General features: G+C 56.2%; 1 protein-coding gene and 1 long non-coding RNA gene across 8 annotated transcripts in view; one reads left to right on the forward strand and one right to left on the reverse strand.

The window, feature by feature from the left end:
- Positions 1–24,065, reverse strand: RIPOR1 (RHO family interacting cell polarization regulator 1). 7 transcript variants are annotated; one of them, XM_027516260.1, is made up of 22 exons: positions 23,903–24,065; positions 8,328–8,454; positions 8,061–8,213; positions 7,816–7,894; positions 7,074–7,097; positions 6,929–6,982; positions 6,620–6,772; positions 6,445–6,508; positions 6,313–6,356; positions 6,109–6,234; positions 5,565–5,713; positions 5,362–5,491; positions 3,595–5,286; positions 3,390–3,511; positions 2,386–2,518; positions 1,988–2,123; positions 1,704–1,865; positions 1,292–1,447; positions 928–1,124; positions 756–839; positions 558–648; positions 1–418 (listed from the first exon to the last, which is right to left on the reverse strand). In XM_027516260.1, exons 2-22 carry the CDS (start codon positions 8,429–8,431, stop codon positions 321–323), a joined length of 3,951 nt encoding a protein of 1,316 aa, XP_027372061.1. In that variant the 5' UTR covers positions 8,432–8,454; positions 23,903–24,065; the 3' UTR covers positions 1–320. The 7 variants fall into 7 exon arrangements, 6 of the variants coding, with proteins under 6 accessions (XP_027372061.1, XP_027372062.1, XP_027372063.1 ...); XM_027516261.1 differs by lacking the exon at positions 23,903–24,065 and adding an exon at positions 16,054–16,167; XM_027516262.1 differs by lacking the exon at positions 23,903–24,065 and adding an exon at positions 16,054–16,159 and having other exon boundaries at positions 3,390–3,508.
- The window catches only part of LOC113876727, a 23,132-nt gene continuing 5,465 nt past the window's right edge, over positions 8,743–26,409 (forward strand). Inside the window, exon 1 of the long non-coding RNA XR_003506574.1 lies at positions 8,743–9,276. This is a non-coding gene — a long non-coding RNA (uncharacterized LOC113876727). The remainder of the gene's footprint in view (positions 9,277–26,409) is intronic.

A 26,409-nucleotide genomic window follows, 5' to 3' on the forward strand; every position in this document is an offset into this window, starting at 1 on the left:
TGTAGGAAAGGCATTTCTGCTTTTTTTTTTATTTTCTGTAAAACTCTGTAAATAAAATACAAAACCAAGGGCAGGGCAGAGGCAGGACGGCCAGGCCCAGGACACCGATCTATGGCAAGTGTGCTGAGCCAAGGCTGGGAGGCACTTGACTGTGGCACTGACTCCACCAACCCCAAGGACAACAGGAGAATATATTAGATTTTCAGTGATAGGAATCTGTGAGGGAGGGATGCCTGGAGCCAGCCCTCATCCTCCCTGCCAGTGCCTGGTAAGCCCTGAAGGTGCGGGGAAGGGGCACTGGGGGCCGCTGGGTGGGGAGTTTAGAATGCTGTGCTGGCCATGCTGCCAGGCCCAAAGATGTGGGGCAGGGCATCCAGTGACTCCTCCAGCCTTCGGTGGGCAGACTGTCCCTCCTCTCCTGGAATGGATAAGGATGGGGTCAGGAGTGGTCCTAGCTCCACCCTTCCCTCCCGCCCCGAAACCATCTCACCCCAACTCCCAGCAGCCAAATGTCCTAGAACTCAACTAGACCCGTGCCTCCTGATCCCCAGCCTCACCACACTGCTGCAGGCTCTGCCGAGCTGCTTCCCTCACGGCTTCTGTGTCCGTCTGGCAGAGGTACACCAGGGGCTCAATGCCTTCTGGAGCCTACCAGGGGAGAGAGCACTGAGGTGGGCCCAGGGGAGCAGGCTCAGGACCCAGGGCTCGGGGAGCTGGGAGGGCAGACAGAGGGTGGGAAGGTTGGCAGGGGTCACCTTGATGCAGCCCAGAGCCAGGCAGCCGGCCACTCTGGTCTGCACATCCTCATCCTCCAGCTGGTCCAGGAAGCACAGCAGGGCCTGGGTAGGGGTGGGAGGGTAAATTCAGCCTGGGACTCAGCCTGGGACCCCAGCCTCCACCCTCCAGGGAGGCCTGCCCAACTCTCACCCTCTCCCTGAAGGCGGGGCCCAGCGACAGGCTCCGGAGCTGAGTGCTGACAGCAGCCATGACCTTGTTGTTCCCATGGACAAGCAAAGAGCTGAGGGCCCGGAGCCCGTCCCTTTGGAGCCGCCCCTCAGGTGCCAACCTCAGTGCCTTCAGCACAATAGCCTGGTCATCCGAGTTCAGATTCCGCACCAGTAACACTGAAAGAAGGAAGTTGGGCAGTGGGGGAGGGGGTTGTCAGTTGGAACAAGGTGGCAGGGCAAAGAGCCTCCAGGGGTAGGGTCTTTTGTACCCTCGTGTCCTGAATCTACACCTTCAGACCCACCCACAGGGCCAGGCCACTTTGTGATCAGGGCCACTGCCTCACCCTCCTCAGCTGTCTCAGTTACATAGGCCTCCATGGAGGAGCAGTCCAAGGCTTCGACGTAACTCCAGAACTGGAAGACGGTGAGCTGCTCTCCAGGGCCTGCCTGGTTCCGGGGCAGCTTCTGGCCCAGGGCATCCTCCAGGAACTTGACGCACACTGTGGGAGGCAGGGTTGCAGGTCTCAGGGAGTGGAGGGACCTGGGTCATTAGAGGGAAGGGTGCCCCATCCCTGGTGCACATCCAGGAAGTCCCTGTCCAATCTGGGCCCTTTTGTGCTGAACCATGTGCCTTTGCTATTTCTTCCCAGTGCTCAACTCAGCGTGTCTGTGTGGGCTGACCTGGCTTTCCCTAAGGTCCCATCACTGGGGATCTGAGAAAGGAGGGTAGAGGAGGAAGGCCAGCAGCCCACTCACCGGCCTCGGCTAAGCCTGGCTGGCGCAGGGAGAGACGGGCGCTGTACTGATTGCAGAAGGTGAGGAGCACCCGCTCCACAGGGCAGATGAAAGGGCTGAATCCCTCTGTGCATTGGTCCCAGAAGGTCAGGAAGCCAGGCCGAGAGGCTGAGAACTGCACCACTGTGAGGAGATGCAGGAAACTGTCAGCAACAGAGCAAGCAGGTGGTGAGACAAGTGTGCAGGTGGGGCAGGGCAAGGCGGGAGCTCCAGGACACACATACCAGGGCCCACATAGCCTTTACCTTCCTGGGCAGAGGTGGCAGGTATTTCCCATCGCCTGCTGAGCTCACATACTGCTTCAAGCACTCGGGCCTCCCGCAGTAGCCGCTCCAGGGCCCATGCCTCCTGGCAGCGCAGGGGCCCAAATGTGCCCAGTTTCTGGAGAACAGGGATGGCCAAGTAGCTCAGACCTCAAGGTAGAGCTTAGAGAGGATGGAGACCGGGGACTGCAAGTCCCAGCATGCATCGGGAGAGGCTTGGGGGAGCCAGAGTGTGGGAGGTGTTCCATTCAGCAAAAGCCAGGCCCTGGGACATTGGGGAGTGGAACTCAGAGGAGGGGTGAAGGGCCAGGAATGAGGTGCAGGGCTCCCTGGGGGAAGCGGCTACCAGGGGAGGGTGGGGGGAACGCCACTAGCCTCACCAGCAGGAGGCGGCTGCAGTGATACAGGTGCTGAACCAAGGCAGCATCCAGAGCTGGACACTCTGTGCTGAGGGGTCGGGCACTGGGCGAGTCGAGGCTGTCCTCAGCCCCAGGTGCTAGGCTGTTTGGGGGCCTGAGAGAAAGATGGGGTCAACCGCCCCAGGAGCAGACATCATCATCTGGTCACCAGTGAATTTTTATTAAGCTCCCCCACCCGCCATCCCAGAACAGAACAGATAACACACAAACAACAGACAATGGGCAAGTTCACAGAAGACTTCCAGAAGGAGGAAAGGGTTGGGACCAACAGGTGGTAGCAGGGGTCTGCCCAGAGCCCATCTGCCCAGGGCCACCTCAGCTACGACCGCCAGCACCGCTGGGGCCAGGACGGGCAGGAGTAGGGCTGCAGGCGGGATGCAAAGTCTATGCAAAGTGGACTGCGAGAGGCTGTGGCCCAAGGGGCGCGGGGCACGGGGTCGTAACCTGGGCAGCATCAGAGGGAGGAGGGGCCGCGTAAGATCTTCAACTGGGAGTTGGCAAAGGCCACTCCGGGACAGAGAGCCAAGGGGCCCGGGTCTCTGGGCCAATCGGGATCCAGACAGTGGAGGCTGATGCCGAGGGACCCAGGACGCACAGGGAGGCACAGAAAGGGCTCGTTCATAGCGTGGGTTCAAGGTGAGGCCAAGGAAGAGCGGAGGAGCTGGAGACTCAGGAGCTGACAGGGACCGACGGGGGAGGCAGACATTGCAGGGATGAGGAGGAAGGTGGCCAGAAGCACTGGGGATACAGATGGGGTTGAAAACATGGGCACCAAGGACACACGAGTACATGGGTGGGGTGAACACAGAAGCACCCACCAGCAACCCCGCTCCTCCCGCCCACCTCTCGTCTTGCTGCTGTCTCTACGTGGTCCACCTGGCCTCACCTCACCTGTTCCGCTTTCTCACCTTTCTCCTTCACCTGGTACTCACCTCCCCTCTTCCCCCTCCCCTCGCCCTTCTCACCTGTCCCCAGGGCTGTCATTGTCTTCATCTTCATCCTCATTGAGAAAGCCGAAGCTCTCCAGGGCGTGCTCCACAGTGATGCTTAGACTGGAGGCCCGGCTCCGAGTCAGGCCTTGTCTCTGCTGGGGTTTTGAAGGGCGTCAGAGCTGCTGCCCCTGCCTGGCTGCCCTCCCTGTACACTGCAGCCCAGTCTGGCCCTCCTTACCATGAGCAGACTCTCCAGCCGGGTCACCTCCTGCTCCAGGCCCTGCAGCTCGGGAAACTGGCCACGATAGTCATCCAGGGCAGCCATCAGGGCCCCCAGAGCCTCTTCCAGCCTCCTGTCCCCAGCCCCTCCAGCTGCCCCTGGAACTGGGGCCGGAGTAGCCCTGGCCACTTTAGGGTCTGGATGCTGGGGCACAGGGGCTAGGGGTGAGGGAGGGAGACTTGGGCTCTGACGGATGGCTTCTGAGGGATCTGGGGAAGGGGTTGTGAGGGGCTCCCAACTGGAACAAGCAGGACTTGGATGGGAGGTGCTCGGGGATATGGGGTCTGCCTGAGTGCAAGGAGTAGAGGCTAGGTAACTACCAGATAGGGGGTCAGTGCCTAGGTGGGGAGGGTCTGTATTTGCAGAGGGGCTGGAGAGCTTGGCAAAGTCTAGAAAAGTGGATGAGCTTACAGTTATAAGAGTGGGGCTTGTGACAGAATGGGTGGGACTGCTGGTGGTCTGGACTGGGTCCTTAGCATTGGGTGTAGTGGTGTTAGTTGACATCTTGGCTTTGGGAGTAGTGGTTGCAGTAGTGTGGGTGGGGCCTGTGGTGGTGTGGGTGGGGCTTGCAGTAGTGTGGGTGGGGCCTGTGGTGGTATAGGTGGGGCTTGCAGTGGTGTGGGTGGAGCCTGTGGTGGTATAGGTGGGGCTTGCAGTAGTATGGGTGGGGCCTGTGGTGGTATAGGTGGGGCTTGCAGTAGCATGGGTGGGGCTTGCAACAGTGTGGGTGGGGCTTGTGGTGGTGTGGGTGGGGCTAGTGGTAGTCTGCACTGGACCTGTGGCACTGGCTGTAGGGCCTGCGATCATGAGAGTAGAGGCCATGGGCTTGTTGGTAGCGCTTGTGACAGTGTGTGTCAAGTTTGTGACAGTGTGGCTGAGGCTTGCGGTGGTCTGGACTGGGTCTGTAGCATTGGGGGTAGGAGCTGCAGGAGTGAGGGTAGAAAGCACTGGTTTGTGGGTGGGACTTGTGGTCTGGACTGGCCCTGTGGTACTGGGGGTAGGACCTGTGGTAGTGAGGATAGAGACCACGGTCTTGTGGGTAGAAGCTGTGGTACAGTGAATGAGGCTTGGAGCACTATGGGTAGGGCTCATGGCACAATAGGTGGAGCCTGTAGTGGTCTGGGTGGGCAGTTCAGGAGAGCTAGAATTTATGGTCTTGTTCGCCGAGCCTAGGTGAGCAGATGGGGCAGGGCCTGTTGTACTGAGAGTGGGGTTTGTGGCAGAATGGCCAGCATCCAGGACAGGAGGGACACGAGCAGGGTGCTCCCCATGGGTGGGATCTGGGCACGCAGGTGGGCTAGGTCCCCGGACTAGACTTTCTAGGTCTGCAGCCTCCACTGAAGCCTCAGCCAGGGCAGCATCCACACTGGCCTCACTGATGTGGCTCAGAGTCCGGCTGTAGGGGGCATGCCCATTGGCTAGGGCTGGGGCCACAGCCCTCTCCTCATCCATGGGCCCAGAAGTGGAGGTCTCAGCCCTACGGAAGGCAACTTGGATGGGCAGAGGCTCAGGCTGCTGCACCAGGGGTCTGGGGGCTGAGGAGTGGCGGGCAGTGCCTGAGAGCTGTGGGCTGGATGAGTCATCAGAAGATTCAGATGACAGGGACCATGCTGTCCCATTCTCCAGCTCCTCCTGCCGCCTCAGCATATTCTGGGAGAGAGGAAAAGACATTTCAGGACCACCTCTTCTTGGGGAAGGTGGTGCTGAGCCTGGGATGTGACTCACATAAAAGGCCTGTTCCCGAAGTGAGGGTGTGTCTGGTGGGCTCTGGCTATAGGTGGAGAAGCGCTTGGTGACTGTAGAGGCCTTGTTGACAGTAGAAGCAGCTGAGGGCTGGTCATCCTTGTCGAAGGGACTGGAGAGGAAAGAATCTGTTAGCAGACGCCACAAACCCCAGCCCTGTCTCCAAGTCCCTCAGCCCTACCAACCTCCATGTCACTTCCAAGCTGAGTTTGATGGTGCCGAGGTCATTAATGTCCACTGCTACAACCTGGGGCAAGGCAGCGAACAGGTCCTTGGTCTCACAGGAGACGCTACCTACAACCACATGGTTGGCCAGGCCCTTCAGTTCTGTCACCTGTAGCCAAGAATGCATGGTAGGGTCATCAGGGTGTAGGGATCACGAGATTGTGGGGGATCAGAGGTCTGAACCTGCACAGTCACAGAGTCATGGGGCCATGCAGGCTTGAAGCATTCTGGGAGCATGAGTATCACAGAGGTCCAAATCTGTAGTCACTATTGTCATGAAGTCACAGCCTCATGGGAGTTCAGGGGTCAAATATTCACCAGGTCAGAAGATCACGGGGAAATCACAGGGTCATGAAGGTCAAGGGGGTCACACATTCACAGGGACAAGGAACCACGTGGGGGTCACAGGCATTAAGGGTCTCAAGGTCATGAAGGTCCAAAGGGGTTCACGGGTCACAGAGTCACAGCATCTTGGTATCCTATGGTCCTGGGCAGAGACGTCACCTTGATGGACAGGAATTCCGTGAGAAGAGGCAGAAAGACGGTTTCCTCGCTGTCCCACACCTGCTTTCCACTACTCTCTATGCGGCCCCGTAGTTTCCAGCGCTGACGCCCATATTTCATGTAGATCTAGGGGAAGAGGCAAGATAAAGCAGACTTCCATGTTGCGACCCCGCCACCCCAGCCCCTCCCTTCCCATCTTTCTACCTCATACTGGTCACCAACACACAGCCTGGCGAAGCCGGCCAGCCCTGGGAGTGGGGGAGAAGGAGATGAGCTGGGTCGAGAGGTCTCAGGCACACACTTCCCCGCCCTGGCTGACACCTCACTGCTTGGTACCTTTCATCCGGAGGTGGAACTCGCCCAGCTGTGCTTCCAGCTCGCTCTCCAGCAGACACATGCTCTGGACAAAGAGACAGGGGCGAGGAGAACGACAGAAGAGGTCAAAAGCCATTCCCCTCTCACCAACTCTACTGTACCCTGTGCCTCGGCCTCAGGGGCACACACCGCTCACCTCTGTGTACTCGCGATGCCCTCGAGTAGCCTCGGCCAGGCTGTCCCGGGCCTCACGGCTCCCCGGAGAGCCGGTGCTGTAGGCACGGACCATGTTGTAGGCGCCATCCCGGAGACGCCGCTGCACACAGTATGACTCATACAGTTCATCAATCTGGGCAGAGGAGTCGGGTGGCAGACGGGGACTGAGACTCACTGCTGGGGTTGCTCCCCCAGGGCCTTCCCCAGGGCCTACCATCACCCACTCTCCCTGTGACACCCGACCTCCCACCCCAAGCTGCAAGCACACACAGGTATGCCGCACCAGTACCTTGCTGGCATGGAACTCCAGCCGTCGCAGGAAGCGTTCAATGGACTTGACTTGCTGGGGGAAAGGTGTGTTAGAAGCCTGAGGCCCAGGGCTCTTTACCTACCTCTGAGTCAACCTCTTCCAACACCATTCTCTATACACTCACCTTGTCCAGGTCATACAGGAAGCCCTGCAGGGAGAGGTTGGGGGGAGAGGGACACATTAGGAGGTAGGAGAAGAACTCCAGCAGGGGCACCGGCTTGGCCAGACCATCCAGCGCCTTTCCCTCCCAGGGTTCCTCCTCTCACACCACAGTCTGCAGCCATTCCAGTCAAAGGGGGGACTGGCCTACCTTCTCACATGCCTGGTCTCTGCTGGTGTCAGAGATCTGGTCCCCAGGACCACTCCAGTACTCTTCCCCCTGCCTCTTCTGTGAGATCCCTCCCCTGGACCACTGCCTTTGCGACCATCCCTAGGACGAGAGCTCTGCGCCTCCTCATGCTTGGTTCCCCCTAACAGGGAACTCCTGTTAGACCCAGCAGAAATGGTTCTTTCTCCGTGAAGCCCTGAACTGTTACCCAGAAAAAACCATAGCTCTCGCTGAGGACCACCAAAACCTAATCTCAACATAATCTCCCGCTGTCCATGTCAGTGGGGTTTGACCCACCCCACTGGAAGTTCCCAGGGGGCAGGCACTGGGTCACAGGCAGAAAGTGCACGCAGCCTGGGAAGGAGGAAGAAAGAAACCTATCAGTTTTGCCTGATGCCCCTTTTTTAGTCACACCTGGACTGAGTCACCCCAGAAAACAGCCCTGATGTTAGCCAGCACTGGCCCTGCCCAGCCCCTCAACACCACAAGAGCAAAGAGCATTAAACCAGGACATACAGGATGTCAACTCTTCACTCACCAGGCGGGAATTCCTCTTGGACTCCCTTATCTGTCCTTGGAGTTTCTCCTGCTCCTGCTGGTGCACTTCCAAATAAGCCCTGGGTAAACGGTGACCACAGAGTTCTCTTACTTCTCCAGCCTCTATCTGCCCAAGGAAGGGGCAGTGAGGAGAGGGAGTGAAGCTGGGGAAGGTTCCCATTAGCAGGAAGGGTAGAGGCCTTAGGGAGGGATCCTGGGACAAGGGGTTGGGAAGGCACTGCTTACGTCAGGCCTCGCTTGAGTGCAGTGTACACCAGGTCTAGGCGCTCAGGCTGCGGGACCTTGGGGGCCGGGTGCGCCACTGAAAACATCTTGGACACTCGGGAGAGCGCCGGGGGCTTCCTAGGGGGCCCCGGAGGACTGAAGGCCGGGAAGCTCCTGAAGAAGAGACTGCACTCAGAAAGAGGCAAGAAGTCCTCCCCCACACCCTCACTAGCACACTCCAACCCGGTTAGCCTCTCTGCACCCAGTCAGCCCCACTCTGCTGCGTACCTGGGACCCCGCTCCTGGCTTCCGAGGACGCCTGCGAAGGACTGGCTCCTACTGACCCGGGCGCTGAGCAGGCGGCGCTGCGGCCGCACCGACAGGGACATCATGGAATGAGTCCGCGCGGGGCTCCCTGGGGGTGGCGAGGGGGTTGGTGTCCAGCGCCAGTCAGGCCCCTGAAGCCCCCTCCCTGCAGCCCAGCCTGTTTCTCAGTCCTGCCGGATACCACCGCTTGCCGCCGGCAGTCCAAAACGCACCGGGGCCCTAATGACAGGGCGGCCGCGGGTGACTCGGTCTCGGACTCAGCGTGGCCTCGGCTCGGCCCCCACTTCCTGCAGAGGTGCAGGCTCCGCCTGCCGCGCGGGGCAGGAAGGGGGGTCGCGCTGGGACCCTCCCTGGGCTGGGAAGGGGCAGGAAAGGGGAGGGGCACGCAAAGAATGTGCGGAAGCGTCTGTTTACCCGGGCGTGGGGCGGGCTCCCCAGCCCTGCCCCTGACCTCCTCCCCCAAGTGGGGCCAGGAGCTCCCACGCCCGCACCCCGAGAGGCCGCGGGAGGTCACGGGGCGGGGCGGGGTGCATGCTTGGAGCCCAGCGGAGCGGTCTGGCAGGCCTGGCCTGCGCAGGTTGGACTCCCCAGACCCGCCCGCCCCGCGGAAGCTGCTCCCCTCTAGCCGCCACCCGCCCGGAGGCGCCCAGAGCCCGGGGATTCCCAGGGTGGGGGGCAGTGCCGAGAAGGGCCCCGCCCCTCCTCTTCCCTGAGACTCCTACGGGGAAACTGAGTCACAGACAGCCGCCTTCGCCTGGACCTTAGAGGGAAGAGATCCTCGGCAAAGCCCCACACAAATCCGGCGAACCCCGCGCCCCGGGCGCCCAGAACTCGGCCCGCACGCCCTTGGGACAGCCCCGAAGCCTCCGCAGCCCCAGACGGGGTCCTACCTCTCTTCTTGGCGCTCATGGTAGGTCCGGGACAGCCCCTTAACCCCCGCGCTGGCCCTCCCGAGTCCACGCCGGCCCAGGGCCCCTCGGTGCCGGCCCGGCTGGCCTCCGTGCTCGCTCCCAGAGACTCTGGCTCCGGCTTCAGCTCCTCCCGGCGCCGCCCCCCGCCCAGTTCCTGCCGCCTGACTCAGCCCGCCGGGATGGGGCGGGACCGGCCCGATCAGGGGGGCACCGGGCCCTCGGCCCCCCTGGCTTCTGGGAGGGGTGACTGGGGGTTCCCCTCGGGCTGGGGACTGGCGGGGATCTTCTCAGCTGGGTCGAGCGTGGCTAAACCGAGTGAAGACAACGAGGGAGGGGGGCTGAACTGAGTGTAGTTAACACAGGGGGCTCATAGAGCGCCTGTTGGAGGGTGCTGAGAGGGCTGAGTTCAGAGGACTGAGAGATGGGGTTCTGGGTGTGTGAGGTCTTCTGAGAGAGCAGAAGTAAGGGCTGCGGGTGCTGAGTGGAGGGACTGTGCGGAAGGATGGCAGAGAGGCACCGAACATGAGGCGACCCTGAGGCTGAGAAGGGCGGACCTTGAAGTGGGCGCAGGGATCAACCCCATATTATGTGCTGCTGCCCCCAGAAGGAAGAGAAGGAACTGGGTGCAGAGAGCCCCACAGCACCGTGCACCAACCCCATCCCTCCACCCACAGAAGTGGTGCTTAGTCTGGGGGACTCCCTCCACCCCTAGGCCATGAGGAGAGGATCAGGTCCCACTGCTGATCAGCGCCTTCTCTCTAGCAGAAACTGCCTCCTAAGACAGAGGCCCCATCCTCTGGCTCCCAGCTTGCATGGGCTGAATCCCCTTGGTGTTGGCCCTTTCTTGCCCCCAGTATCTCTCCATTGACTATCCCCATCCAATTCTTGCCTGGATAGAGGCCACCATGTCCAGGGTCCACTGGACATCTCATTCCGTCAGAGGGGCTAGGTGCTCCCCCACTCCTAAACACTCCTGCTCCCTGATGCTCCATTCAGCCGTCCTGGGCTTACTTTCTCCCCAAAAGACTGGGGTGGGCCCAGGCATCTGCATTTCCAGTCAGACACCCCCACCCCCGGATACAGATGCAGATGCAAGATGTCCTAGGGTCCTAGTATGAGAAGTGCTATTTCCCCCTCCCTCCTTGAAGACAGTGCTGTGCCCCCCTCCTCTGGCAGCTATCGATTCCTGTGGATTGCCCACCTCTCTCTGCTCCCTGCAGCCACCCTCCATTGGAAGACCCCAGCCTCATCACCTGGCTCTGGAGTGCCCCCCTTCCTAAATCAGAACCACACTGACCACAACTTTCAGGCTCTCTCCATCACCCCCACCTCACCTGCCTTCTACCTGAGACCTCCTGAAGCTCTCAGCTCATTTATTCAACTGTTTACTAAGTAACAATCTTATTCTAGTCGCTGGAGAGGCAGCAGTTATTGCACAGACATGGCCCTGCACAAAGCTCATAACCTGCCTCTGCTTCCTTTCTCCCTGCCACCTCCATCCCACGTTCCCAGCACAGCCTTCTCCCCAGCCTGGATCTGCAGCCACCACTCCAGCTTGCCCGCCTGCTACCAATATCCGCGGCACTCTGGGATACTCCCTTACCTGGCAGAAACCAACCCTGGGCAACCCAATTCCCTGCCTTCTCTGCACCTGCACACAGGCTAGTGGGAGCCACCAGAGGTCTTGGCACAGCAGCTGGGCTGGAAAAGAACAAGTCTCAACCTCAGCCAGGCTCTTGTTTCCCATGCGGGAAATCCTCACGTGTGGCCCTAGCCATCCCTCTCCCTTCCCATGGAAGATGTTTCAGTCTTTCGCCACAAACCTCAAACAAGTTCCAGTCACTCCCACGTAAAAGGTGAAAACAACCCTGTAAATACCCAAATGCCCACCAGTAGATATAATAGAATGTTATACAATGAAAAGAATGAACAATATACAATTACATGCAACAACAGGGATGAATTCTACAGACATAATGTTGAGTGAAAGAAGAAAGACCACAAGAGAGGATACGTGTATGAGTTGATATGACGTTCAAAACCAGTTAACCTGTGGTGGCAGAAGTCAGAATAGTAGTGACTATTAATAGCAGTGACACTAGCCCTGGGGAGCAGCGACTGGAAGGGAGCCCAAGGGGGCTGACAGGGTACTGATTATGTTCTGTTTCCTAATCTGGGTTCTATTTCCTGATCCTAGATGGGTGTGTTCCTTTGTGAAAATGTACTGTGAGCTGTCCACTTAGGGCATGTACCCTTTCTGTGTGAATATTCTATTTCAATACAAAGCTAACTGTAAATAAATCAACTATAAAAAGAAATGACCCCTCTGTGGACTCCCAGTCTCTTTCCAGCTACCCCACCCCTCACCCTATTTGGCTCTTTCAGAGCCAAGTTTCTTGAAGAGGTGTGTCCACCTCCACCTCCTCTCCCCATCCACCCACTCCTCTTCCTACTCTGTCCAGTTTCTGTACCCAGCATTCCTGACTGGTCTGGATGACAAGGTTTCCAGTGACTTCCCCGCTGCTGAATTGCCTATTCAATGTTTAGTCCTTATCCTGCTTGATCTGAGCAAAGCTTTTCACTGGGCAGTTCTCTTCCTCTTCCTCAAGCCTTTCCTTCTTTGGATTTCAAGGAACACGTCCCTGGCTTTCTACCTCTCCCTCTGGCTGCACATCTTACTTTCCCACAGGGGATCTGTCTTTCTCCCCATCCCCGAATTGTCCTCATCCTCCTCCCCACTCATGGACTGGGCCCCTCTCGCACAGCTCAATGCCATCTAAAGGTTCCCAGCTTCCTTCTCTCTTCCTTGCCCAAACCGTTCTTCTGAGCACCAGGCCTGTTCATCCAGCTGCCTGCCTGATGCCTCCCGGAAGCTGAGTAACAAACTGGAGTGGGTTACTAGGGATGTGCTGAATTTGAAGTCCCCAAACTAAAGTCACCACTTTGCTCCTCAAACCTGACTCTCCCTTCTCTCTCCATGACAGGCCCATCATCTACGTATCCAGTTGTTTAAGACAGAAACTAAGAATCATTCTGGATGCCTCAGTGTCTGTTACCCACCAACACATATACTCAGTCACCTACTCCTGCCATCTCTGGCATCTGTCCCATCACATCCACCCCCTCAGCTAGAACTCAAGTTCAAGCCATCACCGGTTCTCACCTAGAATCCTACAACAGCTTCCTAATGGATTCCCTGTCTCCATGCTAACCCACAATGATCTGTTTGTTTGTTTTTAGTTTTATTTATTTATTTGGCTGCACTGGGACTTAGCTGCGGCACTCAGGATCTTTAGTTGTGACATGTGGGATCTTAGTTCCCTGACCAGGGATGGAACCTGGGCCCCCTGCATCGGGAGTGTGGCATCTTAGCCACTGGACCACCAGGGAAGTCCCATGATCTGTTCTTCACTCAATAACAGCATTACCCCTCTTGAAACTTCAGTCACCTGACAATATTAAAAACTGTCCTTTATCAAGTGCTTTCTATGCCAGGCATTGTACTTAATTAATAAACATCATCTCATTTAATTCTGGCAACAACCCTATGGGTGAGTCCTATTAGCCCCACTTCACAGATGAGAAACCTGAGGCTAACTGGCTGTGTGACTTCAGGAAAAACATTTCCTAATGTTTCTGGGCTGCAGATATCCATCTGTTAAATGAGGATAACAACAGTAATAACAACAACTATCTCTCAGAGCTATTGGGAAGATGAAATGAGATACTTCCTCTATTGGGAGTTTTCGGGGAAGGGAGAATTGCATGTGGGGTAGGGAAGTTGAGGTGGATACAATACCTCATTGTAAGCACACAGCAAATATTAACTGCTGTTATTAACAATTATTAATCTGCCCAAGATGACCCAGCTATTAAGTAGCAGGGCCAGGACTCTATGTATCTTTCACATCCCTCTATTTGAACTCTTGTGAAACATCCACGGGCATCCCCCTACCCCAAGGATAAACTCCAGACTCTCTAACATGACCCACAAGACCTTCAGGCTCTGTTCCTCCCCTCACATACCTTCCTCCTCCCCTCACAGTCCTCTGCTCCCCCAAGGTCATTCTGTTCCAGCTACCGTGAATTCTCTCCAGGCCTACAAGCAGCAGCTCTCATTGACCCTATACCCCCTTCCCACTACTCTCAGCCTGACCAGCTCGCTCTCTTTTTCCTTTACCCTACTACTTCTTCCTTTAGCAAGCCTGCCCTCAATTGGTTCTCCCTTGTAGGCACCTCATAGCTTCCTCTCTCTGATCCCTGAGGTCACATAACTCTGTTGTCAGTTCTCCTTTAGGGTCTGTCTTCTAACCAGACTGTGAGCTCTGGGGGCTGAGGCCTGCCTGCTCTGCTCACTGCGGTGTCCTCCGCGCCCTGCACCAAAGCAGTGGAGGCGGGCAGGAGCTGAGTCTGCGCTGGAGGCTGATGGAACTGGGATGCTCTGAGCTGCTGCAGAGATACATTTCCAGTCTCTGTCCCCCCAACTCCCCTAACTCATGGTCAGTTTCCTCTTCCCTTTCTTCCTTTCTGAGTGTATCAGCAAGTGGAGTTTGCTGCCCGCTCCACCCCCTCACCCCCGCCACCCCCCTCCCCCCAAGATAGGGCATGGTAGGGGATCCCTGGGAGTCTGGAACTGAGTGGGTGGGCTGGACTCAAAGGAGGCTGACCTTCCCATCAATTTTCTTTCTCTGACTGGGCTTCTGCCACAGGGATCTGATGGTCCAAATGACCAGCACAATATTAATCTAACTGACAATTCCAGGGGGTGACTAGGCAAGATCTCCCCTGCCGGGGGCGGGAAGAAAAGCTGGACCCCTTGAGCTAAGAGAGAGGGTCTACCTCAACCGGAGGAGGGGCTGACTGATAAGTCAGGGGACTCTCTGGACTCGCCAGCCTTTAAGTCTGTTCTGGAGATGGGAAAGAACCCAGGTCTCAAGGGTGTTGGGACCTGTGGCATGGCCAGCTGGAGCAGCTAAGAAAGGAACACTGGTCGCCTGCGTGGCCCCAGATCCCACAGCCTTCAATCCCCTCTTCAGGCTGAAACTGCTGCACTTATGTGGGGCAGGAGGTCTTGCCACCTGTCTGCCTAGCTCAGAGGAATGCCAGGCCAGCCACTTTCCCGGGAGTCCCCCAGCCCGCCCCGCCCTACCGCAGGGCCGCCCAGGACAGAGGTAAACAGACGCTAAAAATAACCCGGGCCAGGGGCGGCTACGAGGAAGAATGGGGTCCCTCCCGAGCCTGCCCCTGTCTCCATGGCAACTGCCCCAAACCCGGCTGCTGACGTCATGCCGCAGCTGCGGGAGCAGGGAGGGAGAGGGGCCGCGGTGCGGCCTGGGACCCCCCACCCCGGAACCGGGCGGAGGCGGCCGGCTGGCCTCACTTCCTGCCGGCCCCCTCCCTGGTCAGCTGGTCACATTCCCCGGACGGCGGCGCACTGGAAGCCTGTGGCCTCCCCCGGGCTGGGCCTAGCAGAGGCGCTAGTCGAAGCTGCAGCCAGCGAGGGGCCCGCAGTGACTCAGCCACGTCCTCCTTGCCTGCTTTTCCACCCAGGGAGGACCCAGCCCGGTGTCCTGTGTGCTCCCCTCACCCCCACCCATTTCCAGGTACCCCTCTGCAACTGCTGCCCCACAGGACCCAGGACAGGGAGGGCGGGCTGAAGTAGGAAATGAGCCTCCTGTCTCCCTGGACTATTTTGTACCTCACACTCCAGTTCTCATCTCTCCCCCAACCCCATCTCTACCCTCCATGCCAGGGAAGTGGTTAGTACAGTGGCAATACTTAAGACCTGGGTCTAATTCCCACTTCTCTCCAAACCAGCTGTGTGACCTTCAGAATATTACTTAACCTCTCTGGGCCAGTTTCTGCATCTGCCAGATTGTCCGTTAACCGTCCTCAGAAGGCTGTGCCGACAATTGGGCAATACAGGCCCAGGACAAGCCCCGCAGATGGCCCATCTTTATGTTACACTAGACTGCACACAGTAGGTGCTTGGCCGGCCAGCCAACCCCGACTTGTATTAGAAAGCTACCCAGAACTGGCTGAGATGGGTCAATCTCTGAGGCCAGACTCTAGTCTCAGGGAGAGGAGAATAGAGGGTGCTAAAGCCAGGCTTATCCAGAACCCTAGCCCGGGTGAGCAGCCCCTTCCCCAAACCGGTTCTGCAGGGTGCCCAGGCCTGGCTGCTTGCAGAGTCCCCACACCAACCTTTCATTTTCAGGTACAGGGTCTGTTCCCCCACTGAACCGGGCGATTCTCTCCAGCCTCCGCCAGATTTGGGCGAAGAGTCCAGTCCAAGACCAGATTGGCTACCTCGGGTCGGGCCCCAAAGCGGCTTAGTCCAGCCGGTGGAGCCAGAGAGATTAGCTCATCTAGTAGGCTGGCCTGTGCCCCTCGGGGCCCTCTCCCCATTCCCAGCTCAGTTTCTCCCGCGGCGAGGGCAGCGGGGCTCCCGGTGAGCGTCCGTGCCAGCACCCAGGCTGACGCCTAGGACCCACCCTCAGGCCTGGCCCACCCCAGAGCCCCAGGGCACGGGCCGCCTGGGCCTGGCCGTGGGAGGGGAGGCGGCAGCGCCGGGTGCGGCAGGCCCCGAGGCGGCAGCCTTTGTGGCCGTGTTCCGCGCCCGAGGGGAGGGTAGGAACGACACCGTGGTGCCTGGGTCCCGGGAATGGGGCGACACGGGACAGGGCCGCAGCGGGGGCTGCAGATCCGGGACTCCCCAGACGGGGGAAGGCACCAGAACCGCCGCCCCGGGCCCCGGAAACGGCGGGGACACTCACATGGCTGCGCTGGCTGAGCGGACCTCGCTCTCTCCGTGCACTCGTCGCTGCCGGGTCAGGTCGCGCCGCAGCTGCCGCTGTCGCGGCCGCCGGTGCCCGCCCCTCCCTCTGCTCCGCCGCCTGCCGCCCAGACGCCCCGCTCCTCCCCTGGCCGGCTGGGCCCCACCCCCTGCGCGCCGGAGGCTCTAGCACCCCTGGAGGCGCCCGCGACTCGCTCCGCCCTCTCTGCTAACCCGGCAGGGGGGTGGCCCGCGGCGTCCACCGGCTTGACCGGGCAGGGTGGAGACGAGAGGGATCCTGGAGGTTACGCAGGCGCTGAGAGTTCTCAGCGCTTGGGGTCGGGATCCACGGGAATTGGGCGGCTTTCGGAGAACCATTAGCAAAGGCAGGAAGGAGACATTCCTTCCTATTGCTGCTGCTGTTGCTAAGTCGCTTCCCCCAAATCTAGTGCACCGGGGAGCCTGGCTTGCCTGGTATCTCCACAGATCCCGTGGGCTCCACGAGAACTTTCAGGCCCCTATATCTGAAACAGGTCCTGGATCGACCACTGCTGGGTTGGGCTGGCTGGAGGAAATGATCAGGGCCAGTTTCAGGGAGCGGAATAGGAAGGCCTGAAGCCTGCTCATCAGACAGACACCTTCTGGGTCTGGACACTGCTTCTCAGCCCTGCCCCTCTGCCAGCCTCAGTTTCCCTGCTCTGGGGGCAGGCTGCCCTTCCTGCCACTATCTGGCCAGTAAGTCTGAGCTCTTAGCTAGGCCACGTGTTTACCACTCCCTGGGTACCAGCATCTGTGGAGCTCAGGCTCACTCTGGGAGCATGGGTGAGGACCCTGGCAAGATCTGGGTACCTGCTGGCCAAGGGGGCCAGAACCCAGTCTTTTCAGTAAGGGGCTACAATGCTGGCTCTCCCCTGGTGTGGGCTGAGGTGGAGCTCATGGCTGACCTCACACTGAACTCAAAGGGTCAGCTCCACTCCCCCACCCTTCCCCTCAGTAAAATAACACTGGTCTTCTCCAACCCTGAAAGCTCTCCAACCCTGAAAGCTCTCCCACCCATCAGGCTTCACTCTGTAGTCTATCATCTTTAGAGGCTGCACAGATATCCAGAAGTGGTTTGAGGGATTTTAAAAGATTTCTAAATATCTGCCTCTTTTCCTCCTGAGGGTTGGTCTTGACTATCCAGAGGTTTGGAGTGAGGGCGGCATGGGCCCTCAGGGGCACTGACATCCTCTCCCTCATCCTCTCTTACCAGAGACACAAGTCACCCCATTCTCCCCCGTCTCCAGCTCCTCCTCTTTGCCTTCCTTTGCAGCACCCTTTTTTTTCTGTATCAGTAGACCTGGGGACTGCTTCCAGAGACTGGGTTCTTCTTTCTGTTCCCTCCACCCTATAATATCATCCAGTCACAGGACTTCATCCATCCACTGCTGAACATCCCAAGTCTTCCTCTGTGCAGAGCCCTCTCCTGTTCTGAGCCCCTGGATGACCCACCAGATCTCATGACCTTCCCAGAGGGACTTTTCTTCCCTGATTCTCATTTCTGCAAAGCACCACTGCAAAACACCCAGGCTCCCACCTGAGCGAGGCTGGGCCTCTCTGGAGCTCTCAAAACTGGCACCAGTCTGTCCGTGCCCACGTGTAAAGTCATCTTCACAGCAAGGCAAACTCTGACCACCTTCTCTGAAGACAGCCTCTCCTTGGTACTTTCTGTCCCCACGTCCTATGGACTCATGCCTTTGTGTCACCACCAGGAAGTGCGTGTGCTCATGTGTGCTCACTGTGAGGCTCTAAGCTCTGTAGGCGATACAGCTCTCCTAATGTACAGCTCTCCAGTGTCCCTGGCTCACGAATTCAAAAAATTCCCATTGTTGAATGAGAGTGAACGCACGAGTAAATGCATGAACCCCTGGCGTCCCTCTCTCTCACCCCACCTCAATTCAGCCTCCTAGTCCTGTAGACCCTATGCCCTTAACATGTCTCACATTCACCCCTTCCCTGCACCCATCCTCCTGCTACCAGAGGTTGTTCTGTTGTTTATTAATTCACTCGACACTCACTGAGGACTCAGGTCTGGTTGCATGTTGGTCCACGGGGCAGCAGTGGCATACAGTTGTCCTGGTGCCCTTGCTTGGGGCTTCCCAGGTAGTGCTCAGTCAGTTCAGTTGCTCAGTTGTGTCCAATTCTTTGTGACCCCATGGACTACAGCACGCCAGGCCTCCCTGTCCATCACCAACTCCTGGAGCTTGCTCAAACTCATGTCCATTGAGTTGGTGATGCCATCCAACCATCTCATCCTCTCTCATCCCCTTCTCCTCCTGCCTTCAATCTTGCCCAGCATCAGGGTCTTTTCCAGTGAGTCAGTTCTTCACATCAGGTGACCAAAGTATTGCAGCTTCAGCTTCAGCATCTATCCTTCCAATGACTATTCAGGACTGATTTCCTTTAGGATTAACTGGTTTGATCTCCTTGCTGTCCAAGGGACTCTCAAGAGTCTTCTCCAACAACACAGTTCAAAAGCATCAATTCTTTGGCACTCAGCTTTCTTCATGATCCAACTCTTACATCCATACACAACTACTGGAAAATCCATAGCTTTGACTAGATGGACCTTTGTCAGCAAAGTAATGTTTCTGCTTTTTAATATGCTGTCTAAGTTTGTCACAGCTTTTCTTCCAAGGAGCAAGCATCTTTTAATTTCATGGCTGTAATCACCATCTGCAGTGATTTTGGAGCCCAAGAAAATAAAGTCTGTCACTGTTTCCATTGTTTCCCCATCTATTTGCCTTGAAGTAAATAGATGGGACCGGATGCCATGATCTTAGTTTTTTGAATGTTGAGTTTTAAGCCTGCCAATTCAAGAGACATAAGACAACACTTTGATCCCTGGGTTGAGAAGATCTGCAGGAGGAGGAAATGGCAACCCACTCCAGTATCCTTGCCTGGAGAATCCCATGGACAGGGGAGCCTGGCGGGCTACCGTCCATGGGGTCGCAAAGAGTCAGACATGACTGCAGTGACTTAGCACACACGCACGCACACACTGATGAGGCAGCAGTGATTACAGGGGCTTACTAGGGCACTGTCCAAGGAATTCTTTCTTGGTCTGGAATTCCACTTCCAGAAAATTCCCACTTTTAACAGACGATGCCCTTGCTCTTCACAGTCATCAGTCTCTGTCTGGTGTCTGGCCACATTTCTGCATGTGGCCTTTTCTGGCCTTCCTGCCTCCTTCTATGTACTAACAACTCGAGTGATTTTTTTTGGCTGTGCCATGCTACTTATGGAATCTTAGTTCTCCAACCAGGGATCAAACCCAGGCCCCCTGAAGTGGAAGCATGGAGTCCTGACCACTGGACTGCCTAGGAATTTCCTTGAATGATCTTTTAAACCATATATCAGGTCATATTGGTTCCCCAATGTCCTCAGGGTAAATCCAGACTGTGGTGGGGCCTCCAAGACACAAGAGATGTGGCCTAGATGACCTCATCTCCCACCTGTCCTGCCAGCCCTTCCTGCTCTGTTTCCACCACATCAGCCTCCCTGAGGCTCCCTGGACATGCTCCCTCCTCTCTGGCCTTGGCCTCCTCTTCCAGCTTCCCTTCTCCGTGGATGCTCCTCTCCCTTATTCACTTGAAAAACAGCTCAAACGTCACCTCCTCCTAGAAACCTGTGTCCTCTGGCTTCCCACTCACCCCTTCTGAGGACCTATCACCACCTACTGTCCTTGTCTGTGACCAGTCCTGGTTCCCCACCCTTTTCCCACCAGGGCCAGGGATGGATGGGGCGACCTCCAGCAGACAGGACCCCCAAGGCTTCACCTGGCCCTCTGCCACTCTGTTCAGGGGTCCTGAGGGAGGGACAGCGTCTGAGAATCAGGGGGTGCTAGAGGCCTCTTCCAAGTAACCAGTGAGCCAGGGGAGGTAGGACTCAGCTGAAACCCATTTCACAGAGGCCTCTTTCTGTGGTCAGAGGAAGGGGTGGAGTCTGAGCTTCAGCTCAGCTCACTGAATCCTAATCTGTTTGGCTCTGAGTCGGGCTCATTCCCTGAATAGTCCTCTCCTGGCGCTGGCTGGGAGCTACGGCAGAGCCCTGAATCATCGTCTTCATTCCTGGAGGAATGGGCTCTGCTCTGAGAAAAAAAATCCCTCTAATAGATCTCAGAGGGTGGTGAGAACCATAGTGAATCCCAGTTCCTCACATATGGCACAGCTAGTTCCACTTTTGAAAGTAATGCAGTTTGAGTCCCACAACCCAGGAAAATGGAAGCTTCCCTCACCCTGCCCCACTCCCACCATGGCTGTGAGGGAACAGAATAAAAAGTCTGCCCCCCAAGGTGCCTGTGGTCACACACCTCAGTACACATTCATTCATTCACCAGATACTCACTCAGGAAGCTTTCGTGTATGCTTGGCCCCGGGGGTACCAGAAGTAAGGGGACAGAGGTCAGGCCCCCCAGTCCCTGAGCTCAGGGGCTGTCAATGAGGACAGATCATCCCTGAGTCTCTACACCTCTTATGTCACCAATGCGAGTGACTGTGACTGTGTCTGTGTGCACATCGGTCTGTGTGGGAGAAAGTGTGTGTGCTGGTTAGGAAGGGCTTTGTAGGGGCAGGGCAAGTTGAAGCCCCAACAAGGAGCCCCCAGAAGGACTCCTTCGGCAGGCAGGCAATGGGCAGGTCTTCGGAGGAATGTCTGGGGAGAGAGCACAGCAGAGTTCAAGGTGCAGTAGGGAGGAGCAGCCTCCTTTGCTGGCAGGAAGCAGAAAGTGTGGTGGGAGAACTGTGTATGTGTTGGGGGATGTGGACACCTGGTGACGGGCTTTGGGCACTAGCTTAAGAGTATGGAGGGTGATAGATAGCCTGGGCTTTAAGCTGGGGAATTCTGTGGTCGTGCCTTTGGTTTGCAAAGGTCACTCAGGCGGTGCTTAGGGGGGACAGGTAGAGGCAGCAAGGTGGCTGCTATCATTTCCCTGCTAAAGTCACGGTGGCCTGAGCCAGAATGGGGGCAGTAGAGATAGAGACATTTAAGAGAGGCTCAGGAGGTAGAATGGAGGGCTGGGGGCTGATGGGATGTGAAGTCTAGACAGGCCAGCATTCTAGATCATGCCAGTTTTGGGTCTGGGTGATGGGTGGATGATGGTATTTTTCAATGATGTGGAGAGGCCTGGAGAGGCACGTTATGGGAAGGTGATATGGTCAGTTTGGGCAGGTGGCCTCTGAGGGGTCTGGGGACTAGCCATCCAGGAGGAGATGGCCGGAAGGCAGTTGGACACATGCATAGAGGAAAGAGGGATCAAGGCTAGAGACAGTTCAGAGGTGATGATGGTCAACTCGTTTACCAAGAGGTCACATGAGAGCAGGAGGAGGGCACCATGCTCTGCTAAGGCACTTCAGTGAGTGGTGTGGCAGTTGTGGGCTTGAAAGGGGGTAAATCTTGGGCTGTAGGTATGCCTGTTCCTACCACCAACTCCATTCACCTTCAGTCCCAGCCTGGACCACCTCCAATCACAGCTACTGCCCACTGTGTGTGTCTGAGAGTTGGGCATAATAGGGAGTGAGGGTTTTGTATCTCTGAATAGGGAAAAGTGCTCAACACAGTAGTCATGGAAGGCTGGGGTAAGGCACCAGAAAAGCCACTCCATTCTCCAGTAGCAGGAGCCTCCTTGGCTCAAACCTGCATCCACTGCCCCCAAGAGCCATCAGGAGTTTCATCCCTGAGCCAGAATTGGGGCAGAGGCTCAGGAGGTAGAATGGAGGGCTGGGGGCTGATGGGATGTGAGGTCTAGAGAGGCCACCATTCTAGATCATGCCAGAGTTTTGGGTCTGGGTGATGTATGGATGACGGTATTTTTCAATGATGTGGAGAGGTCCAGTTTTCATGCCAGCAGTGGCCATCATCTCTGGGCATAATTTCACCTGGCTTTATTTTCTTCTTTGTATTTACTTATTCAAAGAATGGTTTGCAATAAACATGTCATCATTTTCAAAGACACCATGGCCCCTTACGCCATGCATTCAGGCATTTCCAGGCCTGCCACTACACCAGGTGGGGGTAAGCTTCTACTCCAGGCACATTAGGTGACTTCCCTGGGTTCTCTCTCCCAGGTGGGGCCATCTCTGCCACTGTTCCTGCTGAGCCAGCTTTGGCCTCCAGGGGGATCTGTGAGCTGGGCCTTGGTGGGGTGGGGTGACTGTGTCCCTCAGGCTGGGCAAGGCGCTCTTCCTTCCTTCCTGAGACTCCCTTCTCCTAAGGGACAAGTGGGAGAGATGACCATGCCTCTCCCAGATCATGGGATGAGTTGGTCCCCTGGGACCCATTCAGGCCAGCCCCTCTGGCAAAGGCTACAGTGGGGCGTAGCTTATTTCTGAGTTCCTTTCTGCTAGAACTGTTCGACAGAGATTTGGAGGGCGTCGAGGTGGGCAAGGTCCTAGCCACTTGGCATCGGGCAATACCCACGGCAATACCCACCACACGTGGGATGACGACCTGGAGGCCAACCATCTTCATCAAACCGACCCCTGCCCTGCCCTAGCCAAGCCCAAGACTTACGGTGTTGGTCTTTGGCGCCACCGTGTGGGAAGTCTCCACACTGCAGTAACAAACAGGCTTCACAAAATACCGCCAAACTCCAGGGGGTGCCCACTTATCCCAAGTTACATTTTTGTAGAAAGATGTGCGCACTGGAGTGTGCAGTGCACAAGTTCTTCAGCCCCGTGCAGCGGTCTTGCTCACACTCAGACCTAATTACATATCACGGTCACTGGGGAAGCCCACTACCACCATTAAACCCCCCTTCACTGCTTGAGCCTCTTTGTAGAAAGGTCCCTGACCTTCAGCTTCTCAGTCCTCTCTGCCTTTGACTTGACCGCCCCCCTCTTCTGAAACTTCTCTGGCTGCTCTGACTGCTCCTCTTGGGTTTCTAGCTGCTGCTCTGGCTACATCTCTTGATGCCCCACAATGGGCTTCACAGGGTGCCGGGCCCCCTCCCCTCATCCTTGATTCTTTTCCCCAGCCCATCCTGACAATGTCCAGGCCTTTGTTTCTGTTCCACAGTGATGCCTTGAGCACTGGCTCCCCATCTCTTGTGCTGTTTCCCCACTGAAGATGACCCTTGGGCATCCCAAACTCACTGTGTAAAGTCGACCCCATCTCGTCTCCTCAGAACTGCTCTCCCTCCCAGGTTCTCAGGTTAGTCTGGAGCGGGGGGGGCCTTTCCTCTGACACCTCTTCAGCCACTAGGTCTGCCCCATCCTCCCTGCCCCTTGGCCAAGGCACCACCTGCAGTCCTTTCCTTGGTTTCACCCAGCCTGGTCCATTCCCCACAGAGCCGCTGGATGGCTCCGGCGTTATCAGGCCCTGTGCCTTCTCACTTCCCTGCTGGTCCTTACTCTCTGGCCAGTTCCTCCCCATGAGGTCCCAGCTCTAGCCAGACTGAACTTCTTTGTTCCCCGAATACATCCTGCTTTCCTATGTCCCCGTGTCCTTGCATAAGCTGTTCTAGCATCTTTTTTCTCTTTCCCTCACCTGGTGCCTCCTGACCACCCTTCAGGTCTCAGCTCAGACACTACTTCCTCTGGATCCCAAGCCAGGTCAGCAACCTCTTCTTTGCTCTCACAATGCCCTGTGCTTCTCCTGCCACAGCCCTTGTCTGCTTCCTCTCCCCAAAGGGTCACCTGCTCCTCTCCAGGGATCTGACACCAAGGCTGGTTCTAGATCAGGCACCAGACTCTGCCCAGTTCCCACACTCAGAGGCCCTAGATCTCCAAAGTCATCAAGCTGCAAAGACAGCAAGGCCAGGCCTGAGGCCAGTGAATCTGTGGCCAGGCTGGGATGGGAACCAAGATGCTTACCTTCCCTCCCAGGACTGCCCTGCTCCCCGAGATGTCATTGTTGAATTGAGTCAGGATTCTGGAGGGCCCGAAGGACTCTGACCAGCAGAGAGTTGGTAAGTCTCTGGCCTGCCGGGAAGGCGGCCATCAGCCCAGTCTCTTTGGAAGCCCAGAGAGCTGGCAGAGGCTATCTCAAGAGGCAGACTGGTGTGAGGGGGACTCCAGGCCAGCACATCTGATAAAAGTATCTAACAGGACTCCTTTCTCCCACAGAGCTGTGCAGCAGGAGTGTGGCCTGGATGTCACACAGGGAGGGCCTGAGGGCGGTGGTGGCAGCTGTGCGGGCCCCTGGGTTAATTATTAATACCCCCAGAGTCACATGGAAGAGAATGTGCTGAGGAGGACCTCCCCCACCTGGCCTCGGCTTCTTGGGGCCAGAATCTCTCCAGGACTCATCCGGCTCCCCACCAGGCTGGAGTCTGAAGATCAGCTCGGTCTTCCCTAAGGCCTCAGCTCTCTCATCCCACTCTGGCCCCCAAGGGACTCCCGACTCTTCCCTGAGACTTTTCTGTGGGTTCCCATCTCTGGGCCTTCGCTTTTGCTATGCCCTCTACCTGCTCCGTGCCTGGGCCCAGCTCACTTCCTCAGGGAGCTCAGTAAACACTGGCAAATTGAATCGCTCAGAAAATAAACAAAGTGTCAAATATACTGCTTGAAACTTAGGAGATGTACCTCCCTAAATAGGCTAAGCAAACAAATAATCCAAAATGAGAAAAGAGAAAGGATCCATCCAGTCTTTTCTTGTGCTTCTGTTCCCCAAACTGCTCTCCATTCATTTCTTCCAAGGAGTCCTGCTCTCTCTGATCCAGGCCTCTGCCTGAAATTTAGCCTGACTTTCAATGTGTCTGAACAGTCCTATCCTAGGTGTCAAGAAGCCTTTGAGGCTCGGCACAGTGGCTCACACTTTGAATCTTCCTCCTGTCGCCTGGCACAAGTGCGATGACTTGCTCAGTGGCTGTGAATTCTGTTGGATTAGGACTGGTTGCGGGGCCTTGAAACACTGGGGGATTTTCTCCCTCTCTAAAGCTGCCTGGATAATTTGCCCAGTTCGTTTTATCAGTCATTCTAAATTGCCCCAATGCACAGGCTCTCACTTGAGCCCTGTCTGGTCCCTTGCTGTTTCTCTAGTCTTTCTCACTGTCTCACTGTTGGTTTTCTTCAGTTCCCACAAGAGCATAGAAACTTGACAGCTTCACACTGAAGCTGAAAACCTTCTCCAAGCCTCTTCCTTGCTTGTTTCCTGGAGTCTGTCTTCCATCTCTCTTGGCTTATAAAGCCAGTGACTCATTTACTGAGCCAGGAGTCTCCGCCGGGCTTTCTTTCTTGTAGGAAATATGAAAGGAGCAGGTGACACCGTCCTTCCTGCCCACCCTCTCTTGGTCCTGGCTTTTAAACTTTAACCCCCCAGATATGTTGTATCATGAGCAGTGGTGGAATTGCTGGTTTACTCCTTGACATAGGTAGCCCTCCTTAAACCAGGGCTCTTGTATCCCCAGTGGCTCAACTTAAGGCGTTTTCAGAGTTTTTGGATCCCCAAACTCCACAAGGGCACAGAATCACCTCTGTTTCCTTGCTAAGTTTTCACATAATCACAACCTCTGGCTCCCCCTGGAAATCTAGAAAACTATAGAAATATACCTAGTGCCCTTTCAAGACGCCAACCCTTCTCATCCTTCTTAGGCACTAGAAATCATACACATGCATAATTTCTAATCTGTGATAGAAATTTTCAAATGAAAATGATAGGGTTGCTCATCAGCTGTCCCTGGCAAGAATTTTCAGACCGAACTGGTGGAATCGTACAGACATCACCCACATTCACCCAGATAACCTGGGAGTATGTGGGTGCCTGTCTGTGTGAATTCTGAGACTCTGTGGCAGCGGGGTGGGGGGTGGGATGGGATTTTAGGAACTGTTGATGCAACTGTTTGGATGCGGGTTAAACAAAGAGTGTGTAAAACCTTAGTGGGTGTTTGAAAGCCTAGGTATGTGTTTGTGTTAAATTCCTGAGGGTCAAAGGCACCGCTTGAATAAAAAATGCTTTGCATCTTTTCACTGTTTTCATTTCAGTGAAGCAAAACAGAGGGATGGCTCATGGATAGTGAGTTAATCAGGCTTAAATGAAGTCTGAAGAACAATGCTGGAGGAGTCCAATAACTCTTATCATTATCTTCATAGTCATCATCAACAACAGAGGGTAACAATAGTCATCATTTTTGAGGACCTAACAAGTAGCATTCTGCTGTGCATACAGACACACACACACACACACACACACATACAGGTATCATGGCACATACAGATCAAGGCAGTCTTAACTTCTATGGGTCCTCTATTCTGCACTTGTCTTGGAATCTTTTACCCAGGACCTGTTTTGTGGGATTCAGTGCAAAATAAAAGTGCAGAGCACCTTGCTCAGAACAATTATGAATTTCAAGATGGCGACAGCAGAGCATTAAACAACTGTG

This window comes from Bos indicus x Bos taurus, chromosome 18, assembly GCF_003369695.1.
Source record: "Bos indicus x Bos taurus breed Angus x Brahman F1 hybrid chromosome 18, Bos_hybrid_MaternalHap_v2.0, whole genome shotgun sequence".
Classification (NCBI taxonomy): Eukaryota; Metazoa; Chordata; class Mammalia; order Artiodactyla; family Bovidae; genus Bos; species Bos indicus x Bos taurus.

Excerpts from the sequence above, each read along its gene's own strand:
- RIPOR1 (XM_027516257.1), bottom strand. Across the intron at positions 7,098-7,815 it reads CCAAGAGGAATTCCCGCCTG|GGCTTCCTGTATGACCTGGA; the intron begins GTGAGTGAAGAG and ends CTCTCCCTGCAG. Across the intron at positions 1,125-1,291 it reads AACTGAGACAGCTGAGGAGG|TGTTACTGGTGCGGAATCTG; the intron begins GTGAGGCAGTGG and ends TCCTTCTTTCAG.